Source organism: Musca vetustissima, unplaced genomic scaffold (assembly GCF_032173495.1).
Source record: "Musca vetustissima isolate MV318-11 ecotype Yass unplaced genomic scaffold, APGP_CSIRO_Mvet_v1 utg539, whole genome shotgun sequence".
In the NCBI taxonomy this organism is placed as follows: Eukaryota; Metazoa; Arthropoda; class Insecta; order Diptera; family Muscidae; genus Musca; species Musca vetustissima.
The window spans coordinates 588,795-611,959 of record NW_026885358.1 but is presented as its reverse complement, the minus strand read 5'-3'; the positions used below and the strand labels follow the sequence as shown (position 1 = coordinate 611,959).

General features: G+C 34.8%; 1 protein-coding gene across 1 annotated transcript in view; it reads left to right on the top strand.

Moving 5' to 3' along the window:
* Window positions 1-231: 231 nt before the first annotated feature.
* LOC133332581 (cAMP-specific 3',5'-cyclic phosphodiesterase) overlaps window positions 232-23,165 on the top strand; it is a 208,247-nt gene continuing 185,313 nt past the window's right edge. Inside the window, exon 1 of the mRNA XM_061540957.1 lies at window positions 232-342. Coding sequence (XP_061396941.1) covers window positions 290-342 — 53 coding nt within the window. The 5' untranslated portion in view covers window positions 232-289. The remainder of the gene's footprint in view (window positions 343-23,165) is intronic.

Sequence of the window (23,165 nt, the reverse complement as noted above, 5' to 3'; positions counted from 1 at the left end):
GACAGCATTAGCGGCGGCAGGGGTAACCGTTAATTTAACCACAGCATCGGCATCCTCTGCCTCGGCCACTGAACTTTTGGGCCAGGATTATACCAAAACACCCACCCCGGCCTCAAACTGTGGTGATCACAATTGCGGAGGAGGAGGTGGTGGTGGCAGCGGAGGCGGCTGTAGCAATTGTGGCTTGCATAGTGGCGGGGGACGCGGCTTAGATTGTGGTGACACCGAAGACGATCCGGAGAACGCAACATCATCGTGGTGTGGTGGTGGTGTTAATTTTTTGGTGTATATGGTTTGTTCATTCTGTTGTTGTTGTTATAACTTTCGAAATTCACCAACAAGGTAAATACGATTGAAAAAAATATAAAATAAACTTAAAACAAAAATATTTAAATTTTTTTAGATTCACAAAAAATATGTTTCCTATAAATATATTTTTTTTCAAACTTTCATAAGTATTTTTTTGAAAATATTGTGTTATAAGCGTGCATTTTTCAAATACTTTTTGTAAAAGTGAATTCAAGAAAAATATTCAAGGATCCCCACTAGGAGTGGATTTTTTCAAAATATTTTTTAGGGTCAACGATACTCACATGTCGTGGATTTTATAAAAATATATTTTTTCAAGGGTAATCACAAGGCGTGGATTTTTTTAAAACATTTTTTCAAAGGGTCGTCGATTTTCAAAATGTTTTTTTTCATCGATTTTTTAAATGTTTGTTGTTCAAAGGTCGTCGTTTTTTTAATTTTAATATAAAAAATTTAAAAAAAATATTTTTTTTTTGCATTTAGTTGAGTGTATAGAGATTGAATGCTGAAAAACGGAATTAGGACCACTATTTGAGTTCAGGATTGAGGTAGATTTAAGAAATGGTACTTATGTGTACGAAACGTACTTAATGGTACTAAATTTGGTCCAAATTGGATTTGGGTTCACAGATAGAGCTGTTGCAGTGTAGGATTGAGTTAGTTTTGGAAATTCGAACTTATTGGTACTAAATGGTACAAAATTTGGTACAATTTGGATTTTGCTTGAACGGATAGAGCTAAAACATAAAATTTGGAATTCAGATTACTGCTGAAGATTGAGCTAAAGGGACATATTTGGAAATTCGTTTTTATGTGTACGAAAAGTACAAAACGGCACTTGATTTGGTACAATTTGGATTTGGGTGAACGGAGAGAGAGCTGGAAACCTAAAATTTGGAATAATGGATGCTGTTGGAGTATAGAATCATGATATGGAAGCATAGTACTTATGTGTACTAAATGGTACGATATTTTGTACAACTTGATTATGTGTGAATGGATAGAGTTGCACTTTGGAATTAAAATTACTGTTGGTGTGTAGGATTGACGCAGTTTGGGAAATTCTTAATTATAGAAACAAAATGGTACTAAATGGTACCAAATAATTTACAAATTGTTTTTGTATGAGCGGATAGGGTTGAGATCCTGAAGTTCTGAAATAAATTGGCAGTTGGAGTGCAAGATTGAGATATGTCGGTAGTTTTGAAATTTCGTCATTATGTGTACTAAATTTTGTACAATTTAGATTTGAGTGAACGAATAGAGATGGAAAACTTAAATTTGGAATGAAAATTATTGGAATTTCGTACTTATGAATACGAGAAGCACTAAATGGTACTAAATATGGTACAATTCGTTGTGTGAGAGCGGGAATCCAAAAAATTGCAATAAAAATTATAGTTGGAGTGTATAATTGAGACATGGGGGTAGTTTTGAAAATGCTTAATTATGTGTACTAAATTGTACTAAGTTAGGTATAATTTAGATTTGAGTGAAAATATAGAGATGGAAACCTTATATTTGAAAATAAAATTACTATTAGAATACAGGATTGAGATAGTGTTGGAAATTTGAACTCATAAGTACGAAAAGTACTAAATAGTACTAAATACAATTACAATTTGGATCTATATGAACGGATAGGGCAGGGATCCAGAGATTTATGATTAAAATTACTGTTGGAGTGTGGAATTGAAGACGTTTTGGAAACTCGTACATACTCGTCTACGAAAAGTAATAATGTGGTACTAAATTTGGTATAATTTGAATGTTGGGGAACGGATAGAGCTGGAATCCTTAAATGTAGACTTAAGGGTATCATTGGAGTGCATGACTGAAGTAGTAGAAAAGCACAAAATTTGGACTTTGGTAAACGGGTAGAACTCGAATCCTGAAAGTTACAACTTTGGTTACTGTGGGCGTGTACAGAATGGTACGAAATCTTGTACAATTTGGTGAATAGAAAGAGTTCTTAAATTTGATAATTGGGATAGGTTTGGAATATGGGTACGAAAAGTGCAGAATGTTATCAAATGATTTTTAATGAACAGGCATAAATAAATTAAAAACCGGTAAGGAAAGTAGTAAAGTCGGGCTGAGCCGACTATGTGATACCCTTCACAACAGATGAATCCTAACAGACGTCGCATTTTTGAAGGACCAGTAAAATGAAATTGGATCCGTAAATATGTCATTCTGCAACCTATACTAAATTTTTCATTTGGTCAGATATGGAGTTGCTTCTTACAATGGGACAAAATTATGTACATCAATTTTAAGCAAATATCAATCGGATACCCGTTGATTATTTGGAGAAATATCTAATACACTTGAGGAGTTTGGTGTACCTATATCTAAATCTGAACCGATTTCAACGAGACTTGAAAGAGATTCATTTATATTAACTACAGTTCATTGTACAAAATTGTGTGGCAATTGGTCAAACTTGGGGTCTTTAGTGCACAATTTACATAAAATCGGAAGAAAAGTTATATAGAAACTATATCTAAATCTGAACCGATTTTCACGAAACTTAACACACATCCTTCTAGATCTAGTTCATTACGCTGTTCCAAATTTCGTGCAAATCAAAATATATATATAGGGAATTTGGTACACCATTTACCTCAAATCGGACGTAAATATATATGGGAGATATATCTAAATCTGAACCGATTTTCAAGAAACTTAACACACATCATTATAAACCTAAATCATTAGGCTGTGCAAAATTTCGTGTAAATCGGAAGATATATAGGGACTTTGGTACACCGTTTACCTTAAATCGGACGAAAATATATATGGGAGCTGGATATAAATCTGAACCGATTTTCAAGAAACTTAGCACACATCATTATAAACCTAAATCATTACGCTGTGCAAAATTTCGTGCAAATCAAAATATATATAGGGACGTTGGTACACCATTTACCTTAAATCGGACGAAAATATATATGAGAGCTATATTTAAACCTGAACCGATTTTTACGAAAATTAGCACACACCATTCTAGGCTTAATTCAGTACGATATGCAAAATGTCGTGCAAATCGAAGGATATATAGGGACTTTGCTGTACCATTTACATTAAATCGGACGAAAATATATATGGGAGCTATATCTGAATCTGGACCGATTTTCAGGAAACCTAACACACATCATTCTAGACCTAATTCATTACGCTATGCCAAATTTCGTGCAAATCAAAAGATATATAGGGACTTTCGTACACCATTTACCTTAAATGGGATGAAAATATATATGGGAGCTATATCTAAATTTGAACCGAGTTTTCCCAATTTCAATAGGGTTCGTCCTTGGGCCAAATAAGTGACCTATGCCAATTTTCATCCAATTGGGATCATAAATGCGACCTGTACTTTGTTTACAATTTAACATGGACAGACGCACGGACAGACGGACATGTATAAATCGACTTACAAAGTGATTCTATGCATATTCTTAAAAGGAACCATTTGTCTATCTCGTTTCCTTTTGCCTGTTACAAACATATGCACATAGACATAATACCCTGTACCACAGAGTGGTGAAGGGTATAAACAATATTTTAAAATACCTATATAGCATATTTATATTAATATTTTCATTTATTTCCCATTATTATGACTGTACTAAAATTTTTCCTTTTTTTATTTTTAGGTAAGTCCTTAAGTTCCGTGGAACTCTGTTATATGCCTAATTATAGACCGGTAAGGAAATCTATTAATTTTAATTGAAAAAATATATATATATATATATATATATATACTGCAATATATTTTTCATTACTAATGAAAAATAATATTCCATTGTTCTTCTACAAAAACAAATACTTCGAATATTTAATAATATTTCGATTAATATTTGCCCAGTGTTTTGTTATAATGTCAAATTTAATATTTATTTGTTTACGAAGTAAACAAAACACAATGGCATTTATCTATGTCTTATTGTTCCAAAAGAAATTAAATATTTAAGACCTAATGATGATGGATCGATTAAATAAATATAAAAAATAAATACTTTATTTATATTTACTATGATTTATATTCAGTATGATTTGATATGGAAAACTGCGTCAGAGTGGAATTCTGAGATCACCTACCATATGTATACGAACGCATGTTAATTTCAAGCCCATTTTCCAAAAAAAAAACTATAAAAATTTGTTTACTGTGCTAACATTCGGTTTTAAGTTAATGTGAAATCTATTTTTAAAAACTGTGTGCGATTTTTTTTATTTTGCCTTTCGGAAACACATTATATTGATGCAATAAAAAAAACTCAATCATAGTCATGTTTGTTTATGTTTACTTAATTTGTTACTATATTTGGATCGATGTACAAAAATATGTTTGTTAACATTTCTATTTATAAACACCTTTGACGTAAATCGTATTAATTAGATCATTGACATCAACGTGTCAGAAATATCCAAGTGTGAAATTGTCATTCAAATATTTTTTCTTCGAAAATATATATATTCACATTTTTCCAAAATAAAAAAAAAATGCAATTGGTTTTCAGACACAGTCATATATATGAAAAAATAAAATCCGCAAAAATTTTCCTTTGATACATTTATTTTCTACCACCAAGAACCCAGAACACCTAAAACGATGCGGGACCTCCATATAAGCGCTATGTCAAAACAGTCACCTATAGTGAACATTTTCTGCAAAAATGTTTCTCAGCATCAGCCAATTACTTACTTAGCTGGCTTGTGACAGAACTTTCGTTACATAAGCCGAGCTTAAAAAAGATGTCCAGGCTCTTCGGTGTTTTGCACAGTTTTTTTTCAGTTTGAAAGATTATATTCGTTATTGTTGTCTTCCACTTGATCTTTCCATCTCATTCGTGGCCTTCCCCTTCTGCGTGAACCATCAGCTGGTTTGCTTTTATATGCCTTTTGAGCTGGGACATTCTCATTCATACGCACAACAGGACCTAGCCAACGTAGTCGCTGCAGCTCAATACGTCTAACAATGTCGATGTCCGAGAATAGCTGGTACAATTCATGGTTCATTCGACGCCGATATTCACCGTCAAAGCAGATCGGCCCATAGATATTTCGGAGAATTTTTCTCTCAAAAACTCCAAGAGCTGCCTCATCTGCTGCGAAAGTACCCATCCATATAACAGCACGGCTAGTATCAGCATCTGGTGGAGTGTGAGTTTGGCGTCTGGCGGGAGGTGGCCTTGTTTCTTAATTGCTTACTTAGACCATAGTAGCACCTGATGGCCATCACAATCCTTTTCCGAATTCCAATATTGATGTCATTCGTTTTATTTATGGCGGTACCAAGGTATATAAAATCTTTAACTACCTCGAAGCTGTAGTTCTCAAGTTCCTCAGTTGGTCCGCGTCTACTGGACGTCTTGCCCGTTGATACCATCAGCTTGGTCTTCTCGCCGTTTACTGCCAGATCCACTTTGGCAGACTCCTTTTCAATTTGTTCAAAGATGGCTGTTACCGCTCTCAGTGTTCGACCCATTATATCGATGTCATCGGCGGAGGCGAGTAACATGTGTTGTTTGGTGTACAGTGTGCCATTTCTGCTCACTTTTACATCTCGTATGACCTTTTCCAGCAGGATGTTAAAAAGATAACAAGACAAGCTATCACCTTGTCTGAATCCTCGTTCGGTATTGAAGGGCTCCGATAGATTCTTTCCGAATTTAACTGCTGACCTTGTGCCACTTAATGTTATCCTGCATAGCTGTATTAATTTTGCAGGAATGCCGAACGTAGACATGAGTTTAAACACCTCTGTTGAATGAGGCTTTATAGTCGACAAATAGTTGGTATGTGTCGATGTGTTTTTTCGTGGGTCTTTTCCAGGATTTGGCGCAGAGTGAAAATCTGGTCAATGGTGGATTTGCCAGGTCTGAAGCCGCATTGGTATGGTCCAATGATGTCATTGACCATTGGCTTCAAACGTTCATATTCATATATGCGATGGGAAGAAGGCTAATTCCTCTATAGTTGACACATATCGTCTTGTCTCCTTTTTTGTGCACGGGACACAGGATGCTGAGGTTCAAACCATTGGGCATGCATTCCTCTAGCCAAATTGTACTAATCAGCTGGTGGATGCTCCTTACCAGCATCTGACCACCCGTCTTGAATAGTACGACTTGTAACTCACCGGCTCCTGTTGCTATTTAGTCGACAAATAGATGGTATGTGTCGATGTGTTTTTCGTGGGTCTTTTCCAGGATTTGGCGCAGAGTGAAAATCTGGTCAATTGTGGGTTTGCCAGGTCTGAAGCCGCATATATGCGATGGGAAGGTGACTTATTCCTCTATAATTGGCACATATCGTTTTGTCTCCTCTTTTGTGCACGGGACACAAGATGCTGAGGTTCCATGCATTCCTGTAGCCAAATTGTACTAATCAGCTGGTGCATGCTCTTGACCAGCATCTGACCACCAGTCTTGAATAGTTCGGCTGGTAACTCATCGGCTCCTGCTTTATTGTTCTTGAGCCGATCAATTGCTTTTATGGCTAGGTGGTATACACTCTATACCATCATCTCTGGGGTATCTTCTTCACTGCTACTAATTGATACCAGAAGTTGTTCAAAATGCTCCTTCCAGATTCTCTGCATCAGTCACCAGGTGTCCTATCTGCATCAGTCACCAGGTGTCCTTCTTCATATCTACAGGAAGATGTGCCTGCACCAAAACCTTCGGTTTGGTGTTTTACTCGATGATAAAATTTCCGACTTCATTCTGACTCCTGTACATCTCGATTTACTAACGCAAACGTTTTTCTTGTTCTTTCTTCTTTTTTCTGAAAATACGTTTCTCCTCTCTCCTTTTCTCCCGATAATTCTCCAACACATTACGTGTTGCTTCTGTCTGCAGGGTTGCCCTATTCGCTGCGTTTTTCACATCAGTAGCAATACGACACTCCTGATCGTACCATGGGTTTCTTTGTGGTGGTCTTTGGTACCCAAGTGTTTGCTGCAGTTTGTAGGGAGAGGGCAATTCTTTGTCATTGTGCATCTATACTTTTATCGGTAGAAGAAGTGATTTCGTCAAGCAGGTTGCTAAGTTGAGCGGAGTTGGCCTCATCTACCTGTTGTGTTTGCAGATTTTCGACGTAGAGTTTCGGTGTTGTGTTAGATCGCACCTTTTCTGCAACATTTGGACGATTGCGAACCTTGGCTACTACTACGAGTAATGGTCCGAATCGATATTCGCTCCTCAGATCGATCGAACGTATAATACACTGGATGAATGCCCTCCGTCTATCACAACATTATCAATTTGATTTCTCGTTGTTTGATCCGGAAAAATTCATTAGGCCTTGTGTATGTCGAGATGCTTGAATCTGGTGCTGCTAACTACCATGTTTTTTGCTGCCGCGAAGTCAATCAACCCTCCTGCCGTTGTCGGATGTTTTTACATGAAGGCTGAATTTTCCAACGGGGGCCAAAGATATTTTCCCTTCCGATTTTTGCATTAAAATCTCCTAGCAGAATTTTAATGTCATGGCCAGGGCAACGATCATATGCTGTTTCTGGGCGCTCGTAAAATATGTCTTTGGTCTGCTCATCTTTGTCTTCGGTCGGAGCATGGGCGCAAAAAACACTGATGTAGAAGAACTTCGCTTTTTCTTTAAATGCCTGAAAACGAAAATAATTCTAAAAAATCACGTTTCTTCAATAATTTAAATTTTTAAATTATATATTTGACAACGTATTTATCTAATTATTTCTATTGTTGTTGTTTTGCTGTTAGTCTATCTCCTAAAACCCAAAATTTTATATTCATTAATATTTTTATTTTGTTTATTTTTTTCAACGCCAAACTGGTTAATATGGCATGGCGCCATTAATACCTGACTTTCAACAAAACAACGACCAAAACAAAATATTAATTTGTGGGTTCATTATTATTTATTTTTGTTTGTTTATCTTTTGGTACACATTTCTTACACTTAAGCCATAGAATGCAAATTAAAAAAAAAAACAATGTATATAATTTATTTGTTTTTTTAGATTTATTATCGAAAAGAAGAGACTAACATGTATAGCCCTCCTGTTATTTATCATATCTATTTAACAGTGCTACTCCACCATTAAGATTTTAATTTACTCTCTCAAGCTCTCCCTCTCTCTTTTTTAGTTCTTCACAAAATAAACCGAAAATTATTTTATTTTCGTTAATGTCATAAAAAAAGGTAGCAAGTCCATTATTTTTAGACCTCACTGGGTGGTGTTGTTTATTTTTGGCTATGGCCCCCAACTACACACAGTGTCCGCTCACCAAAAACAACAACAAACAATCATACACACACAGAAGGTGCAATAACTTCAATAATGGAGTATTTTTTATGTTACCCTCTCTCTCTGTCACTGTGAATTATTAATACTCTCACTCCCCAATTATAATGCAAATAAGAAAATTTGTCTCTCCTTTCCTATAAGAAAAATAATTTGCTTGAAACTTTGTTCTGGAGCACAGAGAGTTGTAGCTCTCTCTCCCTCTCTCTCTTTGTACCGTTTGATGTGTTGTCTATAAGATTTCGGTAAATAATTTAAGGCAGGTCGTTTTTGTTTATTTCTTGGTTTTTTATATTTCTTGTTGAACTTCGAAAAAAATTATTTTAAAAATCCACGCGTATTATTAATATCGAAAAACATTATTTTCAAAATCCAAGCCTATTATTGTTCACGATTTTTATACCCTCCACCATAGTATGGAGGGTATATTAATGTTGTTTTTCCGTTTGTAACTCATCGAAGTAATCATTTTCGAACCTATAAAGTATATATATATATTCTTGATCAGCGTAAAATTCTATTACGATATAGCCATGTCCGTCTGTCGGTCTGTCCGTCTGTCTGTTGTAATCACTCTAACCTCTAAACGAATTGAGATAGATCGTCAAAATTTTGCATAGAATCGTCTTTTGTCTGCAGGCAGGTCAAGTTCGAAGATGGGCTATATCGGTCCAAGTTTAGGCATAGCTCCCATATAAGGGTACCCCCCAAATTTCGGTATTTTGGGGTTCTTCAGCGTGTTTTTCAACCGAATTCTCTGAAATTTGGTACTTTGAGTTCTTATTAGGTACCAAATAACTCCACTAAAAATTATATATCTAACACCATTTTTTCTGGAAGCCCCCATACAAAGGTACCCCCAAATTTCGGTATTTTGGGGTTCTTGAGCGCGTTTTTCAACCGAATTTACTGAAATTTGGTAGATTGGTTTCTTATTGGGTACCAAATATCTCCACTAAAAGTTATATATATATATATATATATATATATAAGTCCATTTTTTTCTGGTAAGCCCCCATATAAAGGTACCCCCAAATTTCGGTATTTTGAGGTTCTTGAGCGCGTTTTTCAACCAAATTCACTGAAATTTGGTATTTTGTAGTCATATATGGTAACAAATCTCCCTACCAAAAATTATTAATAGTCACCCCCTTTTAGGGGTAGTCCCCATATAACCCCATTTTTTTATATTAAAATAGTTATCTGATTTTTCCGCGTTTTGGGTTTGGTTCTAACACTCTGTTGTAATCATTTCACCAGCGAAGAATATCGAGATAAAAAAAACTTGAATGTAAGGTTCGATAATTAACTATACGTGATCTATAGCCCGCATTTACGCCTAGCCGTAGCCCCTGTGTGGGAGGTACCAGAAGACATGGTCCGATATTCCCCAAATTCGGACTTGAACTAAGTTTCAGTTGAAGTAAGAACGTTGACTTAAAGACAACATAACTTTCTTTAATTCCCTGAGGATGATTGGAGAATCCAATCGAAATATTGGAAATAATAAATATTAAAAATCAAAATCAAAAACGATTTTTTATTTCTAAAAAGCCTACAGCCAAACTAATACAACAAAGGTTTGGAAGAAATAATAAGATGGAATGAAATCAAAATTTTCTGAAACGGATTTGGTCCAAAGAAACATGGGGCCTAGAACCAATATTTCGATGAGGCACATTTTCACCGTGTGAAAGAGTATACACACTAATTAGCCATTAGGATGAGGGTACAATTTTCTATTAAAAATTTATGGTTTACATTATCGGTTTGTAGAAATGTCAGTATAGGTTCACTTTTTGGTATGTTCCCTATATTTTCATTTCAAGTACCTGCCAGTATATCTATGGTGAAGGGTATCCAAAGTTCGCCCCGGCCGAACATAACGCTTTTTCACTTGTTTTTTTTTAATCCAGGCCTATAATTGATCTTGAAAAAATGATTTTAAAAATCCACGCCTATTATTGTCCACAAAAAAAAAAAAAAAATAAATAAAAAAATTGATCTAGAAAAAAAAATATTTTAAAAATTCACGCCCATAATTGATCGCTAAAAAAATTATTTTAAAAATGTACGCCGTATATCCAAAATTTATCGATGATGTTTATAAAAATCACCTACACAATGCAGTGAGAGAAAAACATCCGGCTAATTTATTACCCAGCTGAAACAATGAATGAATGGATGAACGATGTTATCCCCTCCCGAAACAAAACCAAATAAATGTTTTATGGCAGATAATCACATGACTTAAGGTCGTCTTCAAGTTAATAAATTTTTGCATTCATTTTAATTTATGAATTGTTTTGGTTTTCTTTGTTGTTGTTGTGAGATTTTTGATGGGGGTTTTGGCTCCATAATTTTTTTTTCAAGGGCCCATACATTTTCGATTTTCTTAGAGATTTATTTCATGCTTAGTCAGTATTTAACCCCAATAGCGATGTAATTATTTTTTTCGAATTGTGGGACGAAACTTTCAGCGTCTCTAGATTGTGGGTCACAGAATCCAAAAATTTGATTTGTATCCTTTTTTCTTATCCGGATAATCGACAGTATCAATTTTTGGGCTGTGACCCTATGTTCACACTGAAACTTCTCGGGTACAGGTTTTTTAGACGATTTATTGATCGACTTATGAGTGTGACCATATGGTCACGCTAGCACAGATCGGGTTGATAATAGATTTTTTTCAAGTCCAATTTAAGCACCCATCAAGCAATACCTTCACCATGCATTTTCAAGCAATACCTTCTGGATCTGCAAAATCCCCTCAAATCCTAATACCGATTTTCAAACAGTCTCCTTTTTGTCTAGTACTTCGCACATTTCTCTTTAGTGCTCTCCCAAACACAACGAAATCCTCCCATGAACTGTCAAATGAAATCGCAATATCTTGCATCCCCCCACACAGACTCTGTGACAGTTGTCAAGCATCATCAACCGAAAATGGAATAAAACAACTATGAATAAATAAATAGGTAAAGGGATGAACTGTCAAAAAAATTTTTGTTTGACATTTTCCCTTAATACCTAACTGACATTCGGTTTGACAATCTGAGCTGCTGTGTGTGTATCCAAAGAAGCTGAAAAAATGGCAATGCGAAAAGAAAAATCCAAAAAAGGGAATACATGAACGAGATAAAATTAAAAAAAAACACAATCAAAACAAATGTCAAAATAACATACAGAAGAAATGTTGTGATAAAATAGAAATCAAAAAAATCTGGAGCATGCGCCAAAAAATAACATCCCCCCTGCCTTCTCCTTCGCTCACCCAAGAACACATTTTGTTGAGATATCAAGTTGTTTTCTGGTTTGGAAAAGGCGGGCGGTTTTCAAAACAACAAATAAAAAACAACAACAACATCAAACACATATTCATTAAACGAAAAAGAGATGCTTTCGTTCTTGTTGTTTTTCTAATCAGCAATCGAGTTCCTTAGAAGTCTTGCTTGCTTGTTGTTTTCCTTGTTCTAGTTGTTGTTTTCTTTTTCTTTTTTGCCAAAGAAAACAAACATTTGTTTTGTTTACATTTATAAATTTCTTATTAGCCTCAAAGATTCATCGTATTTTCGTATTTGGGGGACATTGTCTTGCTCTTTTCTGGTAAACGAACGGTTACTCTCTCTGTCGCCCTACCTTTCTCTCTGTCTCCCCACCTTTCACTCTCTCTCATCGTGTGTTGTGTTGTGGAGCAATGCATGTTTTGTTTATCATGCATGCTGTTTGCTTTGCTTTCTGTTGCGGGGGCCCCAACACAGAGACTTAATGGCGGCATGCATTTCACATTTGCTCTTACTCTCTCTCTCTCTCTCACACACACACTCCCTGTATTTGCTGTTGTTGTTTGATGTTTAAGAGCACAACCAAGCAATTGCTATTGATAATTAGTTTGTTTGTTTGCTGCTGCTGCCGCCGCCACCTTGTGCTACTGTAGGCTTTTATTATTCGTGTTGTTTTTGTTGTTATTATTTTGGGTAGCAGGCGTTTGTTTTTTACCTCCCCCTTTATTATTACGATGTTTGCTTAGCACTCGTGTCGTGTGGCGTTCAATCTCTGCCGGTATTGGTAGCCACACACACCCCACTAATACTCAACCCCACCGTGTTGGTTCATGTTATTTTTCTTTCTTGGCGTTGTGATTTTCTCTGTAATATTTCTCTCTCTCTCCCACTCTCTCATGTGAGTGTATAACTGAGAGTATAGTTTTCATAACTTCGTGTGATTTTTCAACCGTCGTTGTTTCGTCTTGTTGTTTATCGTGACCGTCCTCGTCGCGTACTTTATGTATGTTTCGTTGTCATCGTTGATGTCGTTGTCGTTGCCGCGTCGTCATCTTTTTCTTCTTCCACTGTACTCTGTGTGTTTTCTGTGTGTGCTGTGCAATGCCTTCTGTTGTGCGATTGCTCTCCCTGTTATCGTCGTCGTCGCCTTAGTTCGAACGAAAAAAATGAAAACATTAGCCACACAATTTCTGTGTGTTAAAGTGATTAAATAATGATTTAAAGCAATAACAAGCAGCTCTGCATTAATAAAATACAGTAAAACAAAACCGAAACCAAATTAATAATAACAAAATCTCTGTGAAAGGCATATCGCGAAAATCAACGCAAACAAATTATGTGAAAAACTTTTAATTAAAAAAAAATGGAAGAAAAATAATTCTCGTCTCGCATAAAAAACGGCGTTGTGTGTCCAGCAACAGTGTTGTGTGAGAACCTTATAAAGAACACATGAAAAGAACGGAATAGAACGGTCGTTTGGACGGACGGACGAACGGTCGCTCGGTATTTCGGTCATATATCACAACACAGTACAAGTCGAGCAAACAAGAAGAAGAAGAAAAAAAAATTACCCAAAAAATATATACAAAATTTATATGTATGTGTATGTATGTGTGCAATCAGAATACAAGAAAAAAAGAAAAGTGCTTTGACAAAATACAGAAAAAAAGTAATAATAATAAAAAGGTGGGCATAATAAAACAAACAAACAAAAATATCAGAAAAAAGAAACAAAAACCACAATAAAAACAGAAGGCAAATTAAACCCTTTTCAATTGATCAAAATCTATACGAAAAAAATCGCTCAAAAATGTTCTACAAAATTTCCTTAAAAGGGAAACAAGTGTTGCTGTGTGTGTTGTTGTTGCTGTTATTTTTTGTGAGTGAAGGAAAATAAACATATCTCCAGGTCTAAAGCCGAAAAATGTATTTTTTTTTTTTTGTAATAAATTTCACCTAATTTTTTTTTAAATATCTGTTTTGTGTGTGTGCAATTTAAAACTTAATTACTCAACAACCCTTAACCCCACATTTTGTTGCTGCTGCCACTCTATAGCTCGTCTTACTCTCGTTATTATGCCGTACATACTCTCACTCTCCAGCCAGCCAGCCTGCCATCCATCCATCATCCCCTTTTAATAACAACACTAGTTTACGTTAAAACGACCCGGTGAAAAATCTGAATATGCAAATTTTTTTAAATTTCAAAAAAGAAAGGTTAAACAATATTAAAAGAATTACAAAAAAAAAATCCAATTACAAAACATAAAATTAAAATTTACTAATAAATAATAAAAAAAATTATTAATAATATCGAATAAAAAAAATTAATTAAAATATATAGATGAAAAATTATTAAAATTGTAAAAAAATAAGAAAATAAATTAAAAATGATAAAATAATATTAAAAATGTTAATAAGAAATAATTAAACTTATAAGAAATAAAAATTAAAAAAAACCAAGTAAGATGAAAAATATTAAAAAAAATAAAAAAAATATGTTTTAAAAAAAAGTTGGGATGGTGGATAATAAAAATGGCTGAATATGAAGTATCTTCGTTGGACATATCGAAACTCAAATATACAAAATTGTACCCAAAAGTTGAACCTACTTCAATTTTTTCTCCAAAATTAAAACCCGATTCCTGTTGCAATTTTATGTGAAATCGATTCTGTGAAATAATTATCTTTTTCAAATTTTATACCTTTCACTACACTGTGATATAGGATATTATGTCTTTGTGCATATGTTTGCAACAGGCAAAAGCAATTGTGATAGACCCAAGGTTCCTTTTAAGAATATGCATAGAATCACTTTCTAAGTCGATTTATGAATGTCCGACTGTTTATGATCCGATTTAAATGAAATTTGGCACATGTCACTAATTTGGACCAAGGACGAACCTTATTGAACGTGGTGAAAATCGGTTCAGATGTAGCTCCCATTTTTGGTTTCGTCCGATTTTAGGTAAATGGTGCACCAAACTCCCAATATTGTCCGATTGAGACAAAATTTGCACAGAGTACTTAATTAGGTCTATATTGATGTATGCGAAGTTTTATTAGAATCGCGAAATTTTGGTTAAATCGGTTCAGATTTAGATATACCTCCCATATATAGTTTCCTTCGATTTTATGTAAATGTTGCACCATACTGTCAATGTTTGTCCGATTGAGGCAACATTTTGCATAGCGTACTGAAATTACTGCAGTTTGACGTCCGCGAAATTTTGTTGATATCGGTTCGGATTTAGATATAGCTGTCATGTGTATTTTCGTCCGATTTTATGTAAATGGAGCACCATACTTCCAAGATTTGTCTGATGAAGAAAATTTTTTAGCACATCTTACTGAATTAGGTCCAGATCGATGTATACGAATTTATGTCTGTATTGTCAACTTTTGAGGTATTCTCACCTGTCTGGGTATACCCCCCCACCCTCCAGTCCATTAATGGATGTCACAACTTAGTGGACATGTCCGTCAGGAGTTCAGACACTATCGTGAAGGCATCAAAGAAGTCATTCCATTGGATGTTAACAGATCGTTTGATAGCGAACGCGATTAAATCTGAACATAAACAGGCTGTGAGACGTTTCTTCCTAGGCAAACCCGTTCGATTCTGACACAATAAGACAATTAAGCCCTCATGACACACACACCACCTTTTCAATTATCCGTCCAAAGCAAGAAGTCTACTATCTATAGACTTATGGATTAAGCAAATTTCTTCGGCTATCCTCTTCAAATCCTAATTCCATTCAAACAACATAACAAATTTCAATTGACCTACATCTGTTTCCTTAAATCAGCGTACTCTGTATTGTCGCAAAATTTAGTGACCTCAATGATTTCTTTACCATCCAGTACAGCAATGGATGTCAAATGAAGAAATGTCTAAATTGAGTTGTTTAATTTTTTGATTCCGCCATCTACATCCTCAGATACTAAAAAATTTAAATATCAGGCCTTTCCATATATTGATCAGCTGATCCTGCAACGATGTAGTTCAATGGGAACTATTCCGCAAAATGAAGCGATCGGTACTAGGATCATCTAGATCTTCTCGTTTATAGAACGAATGGCATGTACCAATGAACAATTGAATTAATATGAACTATGGAACAAGATGTATGACCTAGTTCCTGCCTGCAGAGCAATTACTCAGTTTTTCCATTTTGTCTGCAGGTGAGAAGACTCCCAAAAATGCTGGTTATTTTGAAAAGATGAGTTGGGGAATTGTCATGATAGTGGCGCTCAACGTTTATGTCACTTATCGCGATCCAAAAAGAACTGAGTGCGGTTATATAAAGAAAGCTTGTAGTGCAAATATCCAGTTCCTTATTTTCGGCTGCATGTGACGATACATTCAAAACCCCAGTAATAAATGGACTGAAAGTGTGTTTAGATTTGCGAAATCCACTCGATCTCATATGTCAATTTCATAACGTATATGTCAAATATAATCTACCACTGGGTTTTTGAATAGGATTGACGCACACGCTATGGAATTGACGTTTTAAATCGATTGGTTTTAGTAGTCTAGACGTCGTATGAGAACAAATCAGCTGATCCTGCTAAGTGTACACCTAAAAGTATGCATCGTAAACCAAAGGAAAATAATATGTGAATTATAAATCCATGTAAATTAGTGTCACAAATGATATAATAATATCCGAAGCAACATTCACTTTCAACTTTCATTCACATCACTCTCAAGCTCCTCTTTTCCCCTACCATCGTCTTCTCCTTTCTTACACCTTGCAACAACAATAATTTCGCAACCATTCTCTCTCTCCCTGACGTTAAATTTCATTTCATTTTGTCGATGTCGAGAGCTGTTGAAAATAAGTCTATAAAATAATATGTTGCCATGAAAACTAAATTCATGATATATACCGACATACATATATACAAACAATTTTTATATGTATGTATTTTATATACATATATTGCCATTTGAAATATACAGACGGTTGGAGCAGCAGCAACAACAGCAATAATGTTAAAACTAATCTCTCTGCTAAATACCTTGCAGAATAGACCAACATCATCGTGATGGAAAATCTAACAATAACAGCAGCAACAACAAGAACAAAAACTACAATAACACTTCAAACTACAACAAAATCGTGGCTAATAAGTATACAACAACAACAAAATACAAGTGGATGAGGAGGCGGAGATGAACAGGAAAATGCGTAGATGTTGCGAGAATCAATTTTGTTACCCCACTTGGGATTCATGGGATGAAGAAGGGGGCAATCTCTGAGCTTTGGGGATTTTGGGATATGTATAGATGTTTTGATTTCTAAGTATACAAGTCTTGACTTCTATGTATAGAAGTCTTGACTTCTATGTATAGAAGTCCTGATTTCCGTGTATAGAAGTCTTGACTTCTATGTATAGAATTATTGACTTCTATGTATAGAAGTCTTGACTTCTATGTATAGAAGTCTTGACTTCTATGTACAGAAGTCTTGACTTCTATGTATAGAGTCTCGACTTCTATGTATAGAAGTCTTGACTTCTATGTAAAGAAGTCTTGACTACTATGTATAGAAGTCTTGACTTCTATGTATAGAAGTCTTGACTTCTATGTATAGAAGTCTTGACTTCTATGTATAGAAGTCTTGACTTCTATGTATAGAAGTCTTGACTTCTATGTATAGAAGTCTTGACTTCTATGTATAGAAGTACTAACTGCTATGTATAGAAGTACTGAATTCTATTTATAAAAGTACTGACTTCTATGTATAGAAGACTTGACTTTTATGTATGAAAGGCTTGACTTCTATGTATAGAAGACTTGACTTTTATGTATTAAAGGCTTGACTTCTATGTATAGAAGTCTTGACTTCTATGTATAGAAGTCTTGACTTCTATGTATAGAAGTCTTGACTTCTATGTATAGAAGTCTTGACTTCTATGTATAGAAGTCTTGACTTCTATGTATAGAAGTCTTGACTTCTATGTATAGAAGTCTTGACTTCTATGTATAGAAGTCTTGACTTCTATGTATAGAAGTCTTGACTTCTATGTATAGAAGTCTTGACTTCTATGTATAGAAGTCTTGACTTCTATGTATAGATGTCTTGACTTCTATGTATAGAAGTGTTGAATTCTATGTACAGTAGTCTTGACTTCTATGTATAGAAGTCTTGACTTCTATGTATAGAAGTCTTAACTTCTATGTATAGATTTCTTGATATCTATGTATAGAAGTCTTGACTTCTATGTATGTATAGAAGTCTTGATTTCTATGTATAGAATTCTTGACTTATACGTATAGAATTCCTGACTTCTATGTCTAAAAGTTTTGATTTCTATGTATAGAAGTCCTGATTTCCATGTATAGAAGTCTTGATTTCTATGTATAGAATTCCTTACTTATATGTATAGAAGTATTGATTTTTATGTATAGAAGTCTTGAATTTTATGTATAGAAATCTTGACTTTTATTCGTAGAAGTCTTGTCTTCTACGTATAGAAATCTTAACTTCTATGTATATAAGTAGTGACTTCTGTCTATATATGTGCTGACTTCTATGTATGGAAATCCTGACATCTATGTATAGAAATTCTGTATTCTATGTATGGAAGTTCTGACTTATTTGTATAGAAGTCTTGACTCGTATGTATAGATTTCCTTCTCTAAACCCTTTTAGAAAAAAATCCACACAACTGAAATTCTGTCATAATAATTTTCACAACATCTTTTCACCATTCGCCCACCTCTCTCGCTCCCTCTTCATCTGTCAAAGTAAGGAAATTTGTTTGGTTTGTTCTGTCATGTTTGTTTTTCGTTTTCAACATCTCCGAAGATAACATCTCGGGCTATGTTTCAGCTGTCAATTAAATCACTTTCCCACCTTCAGCTAACATTGATACGACCCTACCTCTAGAATTCTGCCTCCTCTCCTCCCACTACCAACAAATAGAAGAAGAAAATAATAGCACACAATAATTTGTGTGCACTCGTACGTAAACGACGTAACGTAAACGCAAATCAAATCAAATTAAATTGAATTTTCACCTTGTTTTTGTTGTTGTTGTAGTTTTTTTTGTGTATTTTCAACTAAACAAATGATTGTCGTCATCAAAGCTACAGCCAGATGAAAATCATAGTGAGAAAGAAAAAAATAAATATATATCCCCTCAATCAAGAGCAGCAGCAGCAACAACAACAACCACGAAATCAAAGGCACGCGAATTTCTCAAACAGGCAGACAGACAGAAGAAGAAAAAACACACAAATTGGGAAAATAAAAATTGAAACGGGCGTTAACGCATAGCTCTATATGTCTGCTGTACATAAATTAATACGCGAAAAAAAGCTTCAGAGAAAAATAGCAACAACTACAACTAAAGCAATTTAAAAAGCAAAGCAAAACATACAAAATAATCAAATAAAAAATTGAAAATTTTAAATTGATGTATACCGCAAGGTTGTGAGTAAAATTAAAAAAAAAAAAATAAATATATAAATGTGAATTAATGTTTTATTTTACAAAGCATCGATAGTCAGATAACTCCAGAGTACCTAGGTTTTTTTTGTGTATCATTGTGTTAAGTGTTTAGTGTCTATGTGGGTGTTCCATTGATTCGGAAAACCCCAAATGAAGAAATCTAAGCAGAAACATCCAATTGATATTGTTGAATGATAAACCATAGCTGTTATCCGGATATCTTCGAACAAACGTGAAATGTGGTATGTTGAATAATTTTTTTTCTATAAAATTTTTTAATAATTTTTGGGCGGTAATATTTTTATTAGAATAATTTTAAAAAAAAGAAAAATGTTCTCAAAACCAAAGTTGTGTGTTTTAAAATATTAGATCTACCGCTTGAAGGGAAACTCTAATAATTATCTTAGAAGAAGTCTTGTGTTCTACGTATATAAGTCAAAACTTCTATTTATAGAAGTCATCAAGTCTTGTCTTCAATACGATGTATAGAAGTCCTGACTTCTATGTATAGAAGTCCTGACTTCTATGTATAGAAATCTTGACTTCTATGTATAGAAGTCTTGACTTCTATGTATAGAAGTCTTGACTTCTATGTATAGAAGTCTTGACTTCTATGTATAAAAGTCTTGACTTCTATGTATAAAAGTCTTGACTTCTATGTATAGAAGTCTTGACTTCTATGTATAGAAGTCTTGACTTCTATGTATAGAAGTCTTGACTTCTATGTAAAAGTCTTGACTTCTATGTGTAGAAGTCTTGACTTCTATGTAAAAGTCTTGACTTCTATGTGTAGAAGTCTTTACTTCTACGTATAGAGGTACTGACTTCTATGTTTAGAAGCCTTGACTTCTATGTATAGAAGTCTTGACTTCTATGTTTAGAAGTCGTGACTTCTATTTATAGAAGTCCTGACTTCTTTATATAGAAACCCTTACTTTAAATATGTTAGATTTACCACTTGGTGAGAAACTCCAATAATTATCTTAAAGGGAACACTTCGGTGTACTGACTTCTATGTACAGAATTCCTGACTTCGATGTATAGAAGTCTTGACTTCTACGTATAGTAGTCTTGACAGAAGTCTTTACTTCTATGTATAGAAGTCTTTATTTCTATGTATAGAAGTCTTGACTTCTATGTATAGAAGTACTGACTTCTATGTATAGAAGTACTGACTTCTATGTATAGAAGTACAACTTCTAAGTATAGAACTCCTGGCTTCTATGTATAGAAGTCTTGACTTCTATGTATAGAAGTACTGACTTCTATGTATAGAAGTACTGACTTCTACGTAAAGAAGTACTGACTACTACGTATAGAAGTACTGACTTTTACGTATAGAAATTCTGACTTCTATGTATAGATTCTATATATAGAAGCCCTGACTTCTATGTATAGAAGCCCTGACTTCTATGTATAGAAATCCTGACTTCTATGTATAGAAATCCTGACCTCTATGTATAGTAGTACTGACTTCTATGTATAGAAGTACTGATTTCTATGTATGGAAGTTCTAACTTTTATATTTAGAAGTGTCAAGTTAATATGATTCAAAGTATCCTTGGTATTATGCACGCATTATTTATCCTTCAGAGTCTAATGGCTATCCCTTCTTCCGTGTCGATGTCGTTCTATGCATTGACGTCGTTATTGAATGTGATCTTCCTACGCACGAAACCTACTCTTATCTTGCTACAACTTCATATCTCGATATGAAATTATCCCACAAACACATCTGGAAGCCACAGGAAAACACACATGAAATTTTTCATGGTTCATTCGACGGCGGTATTCATCGTCAACGCAGATCGGCCCATAGATCTACAGGATAATTTTTCTCTCAAACACTCCGAGTCCTGCCTCATCGGCTTGTGCAAGTATCCATGCTTTAGATCCATACAACAGCACGGGTAATATCAGCGTCTTGTAGAGTGTGAGTTTGGTGACCTTGATTCTAAACTGGTTACTTAGACCAAAGTAGCAGCTGTTGGCCAAAACTATCCTTCTCCGAAATTCAAAGCTGATGTTATTAGTTTTGTTTATGGCGGAACCGAGGTATATAAAATCGTCCACCACCTCATGGCTGTAGTTTTCAAGTTTCACAGTTGGTCCGACTGGACGTCTTGTTTCTACCATCAGCTTGAACTTCTCGCCATTTTCTGTCAGTCCCACTTTGGTAGACCTCTTCTCAACTCGGCAAACTCCTTCTGACTGTTACCGCTCGCAATGTTCCACCCATTATATCGATGTCGTCGGCGGCGTAGGCGAGTAACATATGTACAGCGTGTCATTTCTGTTCCACTTTGCATCTCGTATGAACTTTTCCAGCAGGATGTTAAACAGGTCATATGACAAACTGTCACCTTTTCAGAATCCTCGTTCGGTATTGAAGAACTCCGATAGGTCCTTTCCGGCTTTAACTGCTGACCTAGTGTCATTTAAAGTTATCCTGCATAGCTGTATTAAGTTTGCATAAATGCCGAACACCTCTGAACGGTAAGGGCTGTCGAATGCAGCTTTATAGCCGACGAATAGATGAAATGTGTCGACGTGTTTTTCATGGGTCTTTTACAAAGTGAAAATATGGTCAATGGTGCATTTGCCAGGCCAGAAGCCGCATTGATATGGTTCAATAATGTCATTGAACATTGGTTTTAGTCGTTAACACAGCACGTCGGATAGCACTGTTCTATGCGATGGAAAGGAGACTTATTCCTCACTACCCAAGAGGCAGCCAACGAAGAACACACACCGGTAATAACTGAAAATACAATGTAAAGGAGTAGCTACTATAATAGGACCTAACGCTACATACCGAGCACGTGTGCGGTAGTTACCCTGAAGGGAATCTGGGGTGTTGTGTCCCTTTTGTCTAATATTGTGGCGACATGTCTCCATATTTTCAACAACTTGTCTGCATATCATAGTTGGTCAATAGTATTGGTGACAATGTCAATTGTAAGTCAGTAGTGATTTTCTATAGACATTTCCTACAGGGTATGAACGGGCTGTTTTATGGTGGATACATCAATGCCATAAAGTGGTTGCTATATCCGAACCCAAAAGGAGATTTCTATACAAATATCTCCGTTTTTTTTTTCTTTTGAAGACTTAGACTTACCTTTTGTATTTTTTCGATAGTTATATGGATTTTCGTTGAAGTTCGAAAAATTTGATATTTTATTTAAAATTCAACATTTCATTCGAAAAATCATTAATTTACAAATTGGCTGTCAATGCCTGAACTGCAATTAATTTTATTTTATTTTCAAATTTCATTAATTGCAAACATTCTGTTTCCACTTAAAAGGCCTCCATATATTTTCATGTCCACGGATATAGTTCTCTTAGCTCTTGATTTTTTTATTTATTTTTTTGGTACTTGATATTGACAGTTGATTTATGATAATTTAGTTTTTCAATTCGAAAATAAATTTCAATAATATTGACAGCATTTTAAAGTTAACAGCCATACTATGCTCTAATTTTGTAAATATTTAAAAAAAAACTTTGCATATCTGTTTTAACGAAACTTGTCCGATATATGTTCTAGTTTTGAAAATAGAGACAGAGAGTGAGAGGGGAATCATGAAAACAACAACCGTTTGGTGTTGCTTTTGCATTATAATCAGCTTATATGCTGAATAAATAATCGCATTAATTTAAAATGCAATCAGCAATTCTGTTTTTAATGCTAACTAACCAGCTATAGCTGACCAAGCCAAGCATAAAGTTTTGGCCGGATGGATGGCTGGCTAGCTGGCCAATCGGCCACTGATATCTTAACTTGGTCTGAATGTTCACTGGCTC